This window comes from Fundulus heteroclitus, chromosome 12 (genome assembly GCF_011125445.2).
Source record: "Fundulus heteroclitus isolate FHET01 chromosome 12, MU-UCD_Fhet_4.1, whole genome shotgun sequence".
Taxonomy (NCBI): Eukaryota; Metazoa; Chordata; class Actinopteri; order Cyprinodontiformes; family Fundulidae; genus Fundulus; species Fundulus heteroclitus.
The window spans coordinates 3260377-3271142 of record NC_046372.1 but is presented as its reverse complement, the minus strand read 5'-3'; the positions used below and the strand labels follow the sequence as shown (position 1 = coordinate 3271142).

At 40.4% G+C, this 10766-nt stretch overlaps 1 protein-coding gene across 1 annotated transcript; it reads left to right on the top strand.

The window, feature by feature from the left end:
* The first annotated feature begins 4704 nt into the window (after positions 1–4704).
* LOC105926959 (eosinophil peroxidase) lies at positions 4705–10561 on the top strand. Its single transcript, XM_021316987.2, has 16 exons — positions 4705–4754; positions 4893–4960; positions 5186–5273; positions 5383–5558; positions 5645–5777; positions 6237–6366; positions 6458–6664; positions 6756–7116; positions 7213–7373; positions 7577–7835; positions 7922–8092; positions 8205–8442; positions 9152–9351; positions 9478–9504; positions 9749–9778; positions 9898–10561. Exons 2-16 carry the CDS (start codon positions 4894–4896, stop codon positions 10326–10328), a joined length of 2679 nt encoding a protein of 892 aa, XP_021172662.2. The 5' UTR covers positions 4705–4754; position 4893; the 3' UTR covers positions 10329–10561.
* The last annotated feature ends 205 nt before the right edge of the window (positions 10562–10766 follow it).

Below are 10766 nucleotides of genomic sequence, written 5' to 3'. Positions count from 1 at the left end.
TCTTTTTGGATGCTACATGCTGAAAACCTGTTGTGGTGTGGATATGGGTACCATGTTAAATGTTTTTTATTGGTCCTTTAGAACAGGAGTAAAAGCCATGTCCCAAAGAGCAGTAGAGAACTATTTCATTCAGGGTAATTGTTTGTCACACTGGGTTTTTCTAAGACTATATTATTATTTGCATATTTTGATCATTCTTTTACAAAAAGTAAGCCCCACACCATTTCAGCACCGCCTCTCAGGTATCATTGTTATGTAGCGACCTAGAGCTCGTAGCCACCTTCTGTTGTTTCCACCTCCCTTTTTCAGTGAATGAGCATCCCCGTCAATATGTGTTGCATGGATAAAATGTCTGCATAAAATGTGGTACGATTTATTGATCCAAAGATATCATCTTTAAACTGGGCAGTGTATTATTGTTGTTGGATGTCCTGAACAATGATTTTTGCTCTCAAAAGCTTTCACCTTGTTTATGTGCATCATAGGATCACAGAGAAAAGATGAGCTTCCAAACCTTAGCTGAGGGTACGGATATCTGGGTGAAACTCTTAAAATGACTTGAAGTGGGGCTGAAAAGCAAGAAGTCCCTCCCAAAACAGCCCAATCACAACAAGATTTCAGTGATAGTACTTGTGAGCACATCAACTTGTCCAGTCTCTTCTAAGGCACTGTTAAGGACAAACAGCAGGACGTATCAGAAAGACCTCTCAACATTGAGGAGAGGAGACCTCTGACAAGGAGTTTTGTGGAACATATATACCAGGTTTTTGGAGCTGGCTTTATCATCACAGGTTTCGCTTTAATCTAGATGCTACACTGTAAAAGTCTGAAATTAGCAGGTAAACATCTCAGCAGAAAGGTCAAAACAAAGTGAGAATATAAAAGTCAATCGCAGCATTATGTGTATCCGTGACAGATAAAATTATCATGAAAACTTTGTTAAAGCTTTTTTCGTTGTCGTCATTGTCGTCGTCCTCTTCCTTTTAATGGGATATGGTGCATGACCGCTACCTTCTAGATTGTAATACAGATCAGAACATCTTTCAATCCTAAATCCTGTGGGCATACAGGATTTTTTGCTCTTTCTTATTTAAATATCTTACCTCCAGATCAGATTTTCAGGAAGCGGTTTAGAAAAAACCTGGCCTTTGGGTTAGTACTACTCTATTAAGAGTCTCTTTAGAAAAACTACTGAATTAAAAAATACAAAAAACAGATAGCAGACATCTTATCCCATACAATGTTTTTATGTTTTAATAACAAAAAAAGTCTTCATTTTAAAATGATCTAATTTCATTACTGAAGATAATGATCTTGTTTTCCAACAATACAAATGTCTAATTAGGGACAACTAAACATCATATTTGAAGGCTTTTACGATACTTTACACCCATCAAACAAGTTGTCAGTAGAATGTATGATGAACTCTGCATCTCACGTACAAACCTCCCTACTTTCCAGCTTTAGTAACCTCCAGGCCTGGGTTACTGTTACAGGGAAATGAGTTTCCAGATGAGTATTGCGTGTATGTACAAATCAAATACAATTAATCTAAAGTCATGTCACTGATGGTGGTGTGAAAACATGTAAGTGAAATACAATCTAACTCCAAAGACAGCTTGATATGTATTTGAAAGAATATGGATTAAGTTTAGACCAATGGTTGGACATTACAAATATTTACATTTAAAACTATATTTGTAAATGCTCATTTCACCTATCATCACATGTTATGTTTATCACTTAGATAACATTTATAAAGATGTCAAACTGCCAGTATAAGGTTGTTTCCTTATCAGTTTACTGTAACAAGTATTAACATGGAATTCCACGTCACTCAGCTGACACGGTACCCAGTGCAGTATGCTATAACCACAAAAAGTAGTAGCCATTATTACTATATTATAGCCTATTAGCTTTTTTTATTAATTAAAGAAAATACATAACAATTCCTCCCTTCCAGATTTGATGTTCTCATGAAATAAAACACCAACAAGGTGAAAAGCATTGTGAGTTGTGACTTAAGTCAGATACTTTACCATTACCACACAATCTAAAAGGTGAATCAGCATGAAGTGGTTACTACACTTAGACAGACTTTGTTGTCATTCCACTGCATATTTGAGCAAAATTTTGATGCAAGGCTCAGGGTAAAAACAGATGACAAAATAGAAACATTGTAAATATAAGTATTTGCCATTTTTCAGGAATGTAGCAACAAACCAAAAAAGACTTTTTACATGTACAGAAAAGTTGTGTGTAAGCCATTGTGAATAAAAATGCAATTGTATGTAGCAGCAGGATGTTTTGAAACAATAAATGGACCGTATGAAAATGCAGATAGTACAGTTAGCAACAAACCAAAAAATACTTTTTACATGTACAGAAAAGTTGTGTTTAAAGCCATTGTGAATAAAAATGCAATTGTATGTAGCAGCAGGATGTTTTGAAACAATAAATGGACCGTATGAAAATGCAGATAGTACAGTTAGTGCAGCAGAGTTCACAGTGACCATGTAGACTGATTAGTTTTGTATTTATGGTTGTCTGAGCCCTGGCCATGCAGCGTCTAGGAGCGGTGTCATGGCAAGAGAGAAGCACGGTCCTGATGATTCTCTCCGATGCCCTTACCACTTTCTCTAAACATTTCCAGTCTGACGGATTGCAGGCCCAAAACCATGCAGCGATGCAGCTGGTCAGTATGCGCTCTATTGTCCCGCTGTAGGAAATGGTGAGGATGGGAGCGGGGAGGTTTAGTCTTCTCATCCGACACAGAAAGTGCAGACGCTGCTGTGCTATCTTCGCAACATCAAAGGTGTGGAGGGACCAGGTCAAAGTGTACACCGATCTGCACACCGAGGAATTTGATGCCACTGAGTCGCTCCACTGCGGCATTGTTGATGAGGAAGGGTCTGTGACTTGGCAGATTTTTCCTGAAGTCAATGACTGCAGGATCAGATTCTTTTTGTCACCTCAGTCTACCAGGTGTTGCACCTCTTCTTTGTAGGCCAATTTATCGTTGTCCCTGATGAGACCCACCCAATAAAGGTATTGTGTGAATTTTTTACTGCGCACACCAGGTTCAAAGCCACTCTATTTGGGTATAATTGCGCCCAGCAGTTGAAAAGGAGCACGATGCAAAGGCAATCGGACAATCTGATCCATTAGTCGCTTTGTGCAATTAGACGGCACCGATGCCCTACGCAAATTAGCTCTGCATAATGCTGCTCTAGACCACTAGGGGGCGTAGAGAACGGTCTGCCGTCTACAGACCTCAGACTGCAGTGATTGACACACCAGAAATGCAAACTACTATAAAGTCTCAAGCATGCTCATACTAATGGTGTATATATGTTGCTGTTTTATAATATTGTAAAAGATTGATTGAAAAGACATGAAGGAAAGCGTGCCTTTTCTTTCTTCTATCCAAGTTTCCTTTGGGGACAGTTTTCCACTGCATGTGTTTTGTGTGTTAGCCTCTTTTATTTGTTTGGAGTACTTTTAGTGTTTGCAGTGCATTTGCATCTCCTTACCTTGTAGTTCAGTAGCATCCTTTGCATCAGTTTCTGCTGATATGGCCATTTCCAGTTCTCAATTGAAGGTAAGCTTGTCTTCCTTCAGAAGGCATTCCTGTGTGCTATTATGTAGTCTGCGGAGGAAATGGTCCCGTAGTGCATCAGATTGTCCATCTCCAAACTGACAGTTCTCCGCCAGTCTATGTAGCTTTTTACTGCAACAAGTGTTAACATAGAACTCCACGTCACTCCGCTGACACGGTGGCCTGGCCAGCCAGACTCAGTTTACCTTTGTCTTTGCTATACAGCAAACTGACTAACTTCAGTCGTATTAAAGAGAGGCTAAAGTTAGTATGGCTGGCCAAGCTACTGACACGGTATAGGGCAGTTTGCTTTTGCCACAAAAAGTAGTACCCATTATTATATTATTGCACATTAGTTTGTTTTATCTTTTTTCAGTTTAGAAAAGTATTGAAAACTTGTTTTTCTTCTTCTGTTGTTTTTATCATCATTGTAAGATGCATTGTTTCAATTTGTTACGTAACATGGAACTTCAACTACAGTTTTTTTCATTTGTTATTTTTCTTCTTTAGCATTGAAAAAGTGCCATATGTTTTACATAACTATTTAACTATCACTTGGCCCACTGCAGTAATTTATATGAATATGAAATCTGCTGTAAAAATGAGTGCTCAGACACTAAAATGGTCTGGATGGACAGGTAACTTGCCCAAGGTGTACCCCACCTATCCCCCTTTGACTACTGGAGAACAACAATTCCCTTTTTGCATTAATGCAAAGGTGACAGTAAAAATTACATGCTACATTGTTATGAAATGAAACACCAGAACTGCATCACATTCTCATGAACACTATTCGCTCTTACTTTTCCTGCAACTACTCTATAATTTGCAGCAACCTTTAAATACTTGTTTCAATCCTCAAAAAATAAAATAAAGAAGAAACAAAAGCCAAATGCAAACTTGTTGACAGCAATATGTTTTCTTAACACTTAGCTTTCAAAAAGTGATGCTGCAAACCCGGAACTAGGAAGGAGAAAATAGATTCTTTGTCTAAGTCTTGGCAACATTCCCAGTATGAAATGATGTGTAAAGCAACAACATGCCCAAAGGATATAAAAAGAGACATGCTGACGGCAAGAGTCAGTGACTTCTCCCATCATCTGGAAGTCAACCGTGGATACAGAAAGAAAAACTGTGGAGTTGAGGCTCATTACAGGTGATCTCATTAATTCTTAACATTAAGAAGAAGTTTGTATAAACTGCATGGAAACTGTATATTTTTTCAGTTATAACATTGTGAAATATTTATTTTCTCTAAAATGTAATGTGACAAGAATATTGGTTCTTTTTTAAGGATGAATAAGTTTCTCTGCCTGTTGGCTCTTGGTCTAACCCTGGGCTTGCAATGCCAAGTGGATGCCAGTGAGTCGCTTTTTTCATTCTAAAACCTTGAATACAATTGAAAAAATATTACTGATTATTTGAAGATAAACAATTCAAATGTGAAACATTTTCTATAAAAACTGAATTGTTTAACACATTGGTACAACTGTCTTTTACTTGAAAGACAAAAACTAAATTACTTTATATATGTTAAATAACCAATATAAACTAGAAACTAAAAGGACTGTTTTTATTTGTATTCAGAACGCCATTTGAGCCACAGTTTCATTGAAAAATGTGTGAACCAGGCTAAAGCCAACGTGGATGCAGCCTATACTTACTCCCGACAAGTGTGAGTGGAAAACCCTTGTTCCTCTGCTGTTCTTTCAGCGCTTAATGTTGAAGTAAAAACAAACCTTCAAAAGATATAATTAAATACCTGAACTCTTTAAACAACACAGGAGCATTGACCGGGTGAGGAGAAACGCAGCAAGCCCTGCAGATGTCCTGAGACTTTTAAAGCAACCCAATGGCCCATCCAGAGAGGCAGTGCGTGCTGCAGACTACATGGACAACACTCTGCATCTGATCAAGAGGACTCTGGCCAGACGTCACACACGCTCCATCAATGCCACAGGTTTGTTCCCAAATTTATCTCTTTAAGGTTTGCTGGCATGGCCTAAAGTCACAGCTAACAATTGTTTTGTCTTGTGCTTTATTTAGATCTGATCTCTGACGGAGATCTGAGTGTGATTGCAAGACTGACAGGCTGCGCTTCTCAAGTCAGAAATGTTCACTGCAAAGACCTTCCCAATCTCAACAGCTATCGCACAGCAAACAGCATCTGCAACAACATGTAAGGAGACTATTCATTAGAAGACACTTACGTCTTGATTTTGGTGTTAGAGTTTGGCTTTAAACTTCTGTTACATGTTGTACCTTTTTCAAAAGGCTACTTCAAAAGGCTGCTATACTATCATGCATATTGTATATTATTTCATATTGTTCTGTAAATAGGCAGACATTCCTTATTTCCACTGTTAACATGAATATTTCAACTTTTTTTTACCTGAGTGGGATATATTATCAATATTTGTGCAATATTTATTCTGGCATTTATGTTTTTTACTGTTAATTTTGGCATTTCTGATAAAGCTCACACTCTGCTGCTTCAGTGCCAACATTAAATTAGATTTGCTTGTTTTTTTTAACAACTATAAACGGTGCGTAACTCTGTCTTTTGCCACAGTCACATCTAAATTTCCTCATTGTGGAACAATAAAGGATTTCTTATCTTACCTTGTCTTACTTATAGTGAAAACCCTCGCTGGGGCACCTCCAACGTCCCGTTCCTCCGCTGGTTGCCAGCTGAGTACGAGGATAAGCTCTCTACTCCTAAAGGCTGGACCCATGAACTGAGTATCAACAACCACATTCTTCCATTGGTAAGCACTTCAGCGTAGCTTTTTCTTATAATTGTCATCAAAAGATAGAAGATACTAAAACCAATTCTCTTTGTCTTTGTCCTGTTCTCAGGTGAGAGTAGTGTCCAACCGTATCCTGTCAACAGCTAACTCTGATGTGGACAGTGACCCACTCTACACACACCTGGTGACAATCTTTGGCCAGTGGACCGACCACGACCTGACCTTCACCCCTCACTCTCCCTCCATCAGGTCATTCAATGATGGCATTGATTGCGAAAAGACCTGCAGCAACACAGAGCCGTGCTTCCCCATAGAGGTCAGTGTTTACAAATTTCAACATTACTTTAACCAAAGTGAGAAACAAATGTTAAGCATTTAAATCTAACGGTTTCCCGTTTTCATAAAAGTTTCCAGATGGTGACCCCCGTTTTAATGGTCACGCTGAGGAGTGCATGCCCTTCTCTCGCTCTGCACCAGCTTGTGGTTCTGGTAACACAGGATACATCTTTGGATCACCCACTGTTCGCCAGCAGCTCAACACACTGACAGCCTTCGTCGATGTGGGTCAGGTCTATGGTTCTGATGACAGCAAAGCTCGCCTGCTGCGGGACTTCAGTACAGATGAAGGTTTATTGAGGGTCAATGAAGAGTATAAAGACAGCGGCCGGGACCTCCTGCCATTCACCACCATGGGGGCCAACATGTGTGCCACAAGGGGACGCATGACCAATAACAGCAGTGCAGAGGAGGTGCTGTGCTTTTTTGCTGGTAAGTGCCAGTCAACATATGACCTCAGTCAGATACAAAGAAGATATATTTAATGCATTTTTCATTGCTTAAAATTTCACCTTGTTGTCTTTAAAGGGGATGACCGTTCCAATGAAAACATCGGACTGGCTTCTTTGCATACCCTGATGATGAGAGAGCATAACCGTCTGGCCCGCGCCCTCGCTCAGCTCAACCCACAGTGGAACGGAGAGAGGCTTTACCAGGAAGCCCGCAAGATTATGGGCGGGTACCTCCAGGTAAGAGACAGGAAGAAGAGTACAGAGTAAAACAGGGTTGAAATCCTATACAAACTATGCAAGAAATCATTAGAAAATAGACACATATCTTTCATTTATGACTAAACATTCACCAACAATTTGAACAATTTTGCCAATATTTCTTCTATTTTTTATAATCTAATAGTCAGCAAGTGTAAACCAGTTTGTCTTTGCTGTCGTAGGTTATCACCTACAGGGACTGGCTCCTCCACATCGTCGGCCCAGACGCCATTTCCAAGCAGTTGTCCACCTACCCTGGTTATGATGAAAATATAGATCCCAGCATCTCCAACGTGTTCGCCACAGCTGCCTTCCGATTCGCTCATCTGATGGTTCAGCCCTTCATTTTCCGTCTTGACGAGAATTACGAGGATCACCCGGAATATCCCACCCAGCTGCTGCACAGAACCATGTTTGCTCCTTGGAGGGTCGTCTTTGAAGGTAAAAACTAGACCTCCACCTTATTCATCATTACGTTAGTAAAAGAGTATGACGAACACATCTAAATTTTGCTGTTCCTTCTTTAGGTGGCTTGGACCCAATCGTGAGAGGGCTGATAGGTCGTCAGGCTAAGCTGAACACGCAGGATCACATGATGACTGAGGAGCTGAGGGACAGACTGTTCAAATTCTCTGTGGAGCTGGCGCTGGATCTGGGATCTCTAAACCTGCAGAGAGGAAGAGACCATGGACTCCCTGGTATTTCTTGATTCTAGATGCTTCCTTTTGCAATTCCTCCTTCCTAGATATCTGAGTTTTGTAATCTCTACAGTGCACACATCATCTTATACACGGTTTCTATCTGTTTTAGGCTACAACAAATGGCGAGAGTTCTGTGGTCTGTCCCAGCCAAGGAATCTGAATGAGTTGGCGAAGGTGTTGAACAACACAGATTTGGCCCAGAATCTTCTGGATCTCTATGGTACACCTGACAACATTGACCCATGGCTGGGAGGAGTGGCTGAGCCGTTTGTCCGTGGAGGAAGAGTTGGACCCCTGTTTGCCTGCCTGATTGCCACTCAGTTCCAAAAGATCCGGGAGGGAGACCGGTTAGCAGACACAAATTACTAAACTATCTATAAACAACATAAAGCCCCTTTGACATTTATAATCTTACACAGTAATTTACTGGTAATTTACTGGGACAGGGTGATGTGTGAGTAAAGCCGGAACTGGTACCAGATAAAAGTGACCTGACAATTTACCAGGTCAAGACCTAATATCACAAAAGGTAATCTACTGGGACCGCTCTAGTGTGAATAAAGTCATTAATTCCTCTGTAAGGTACACAGCGATATTACATAAGACGTTTGTAGTGTTAATTTAGCTTGTTTGCAAGTTGCTTATGTGGTGGAGAAATCTACAGAAATTATATTTCTTCTGTAGTTTTCATAAAGCTACGATCCAATGTTTGGTCCCGAAGCCATTGTTTATTGTGCTGTTTGAGAGACAAAATTTCTGGCTGAAATTCTTCTTTACTTTCTGGCTCGATCAGGTAAAGCTACATCCCTTGCATTATTGCTACCTGGAGGTGATATTAGATACATCCATTCCACTCTTGGCAGGTTAAGTGTGAAAATAACAGACCCCATAATTTACTAGGACTAATTTGCATGTGTGAAAGGTCTTAATTTTTATTCGACCCGGGAATGTAGTCCCAGTAAATTACCGGGATTTATGTGTGAAAGGGTCTCAAGATTTGATATATAATCTGTGTTTTTTCATCCTGAGAAACTAAACTCAATGTGTCTTTTTCAGATTTTGGTGGGAGAATAATGGTGTTTTCACGGATGCTCAGAGGCTGGCTCTTAGGGACACATCTCTGGCCCGAATCATTTGTGACAACACTGGGATCACTGAGGTTCCTGAAAAACCTTTCCAGTACCGACCCCGAGGCTCTGGATACACCCAGTGTGACGACATCCCTGCATTTGACCTCAGTCCATGGAAGGAGGGCGGTATGTTTGCATTAAGTTATTCCATAATTTAATGTTGCTCCTGGTAAATATCACATATGATATTCATTTAGTGTAACAGAGTTCTTTGAAAAACATAGACCATTAATTTCTTTTCTCTATCTGCAGGCCCAGGAGAGCCAAAAGCACCTACAGGTAGTGATTTCACTTATTTTGATAGCCATTGTTATTGATAGTGTATTATCAATTAAAAATACTGTAGTTTCCCCTTCAGTACATGGACATTTCACACTCAGATATGCCAAACAAATGTTCACAGTTTAGTATTTGTGTCTAACTTCGACTTCCATATTGCTTCATTTTCTCTTTGACCATAATAAAATGGAGATTCAGAGGTTTCAGGGAAATACTGATTTTTTTCCATATTTATTTCTTGCAGAAGGTCAGCGTGGACCCCCTGGACCAGCAGGTAAATGTTCTATGTCTTTTAGCAATTATAAGCAAACTGATGTAGGCCAGGTAGCATTTTATAATACTTTATATACAGTGTTCTTGCATGTAACAGTGCTGATGTGATTTTGTGCACAGGACCCAGAGGACTGCCAGGTCCACCAGGACCTCCTGGACCCCCTGGCACAGCAGAGAAAGTTGCTTTCTCTGTGCGCCTGGGTAACAACTTCCCCAAAGCTGGCACCCCCATCCCCTTCCATGATGTCATCTACAATGGACAGGACAGCTACGACACCAAGACTGGCTTTTTCACCTGTGAGCACCCAGGCGTCTATGAGTTTGAGTTCCACTGCACCATCTACGAGAATGCAGGCAGCGTGGATCTGCTCCGTAACGGAGAGCTGATTCTGCACTCATTCACCACCCGCCAGAGCGGCTACATCACGGCCAGCGGCAGCACCTTTATCAAGCTTGAGAAGGGAGACAGGGTGTGGCTGGTGGCTAACCGTGGTGGCAACGGACTGACCAGTGACAGCTTCTTCTCTGGTCACCTGCTGTTCACTGAGTAGGAGGGTGTTAAAATACTTGTCCCCTTTGCACACGCCATTTAAAGCACTTAACATGAAGAAGTAAAAACTAAGTTAATTCTGTATCCAATTGTGAAAGTTTGTAGCGAAAATTAACAATCCTATTTCCATCATCGGCTTTACTTGTTCTATTGTGAATGAAGAAATGCACTAACATTGTAACCAAAACATGTAAACCCAATAAATTGTCGGTTGCCGTATTATATACACCTTGATAAATTGTGATCTTTTGTATATTTGTTGTTTAATTGTCATCTATTAGTTGTTGATTATTGACAGTTGGATGATTGAAAATCCACCTTAAAGGTTACCAATCTACAAGCTTACATGTATTCCATCCATCCATTACCTATACCCGTTTATCCATGTAGGGTTGCAGCCCCTCCCTTGGCTGCAGCGGCGGCTGGCCAATAGGGGGCG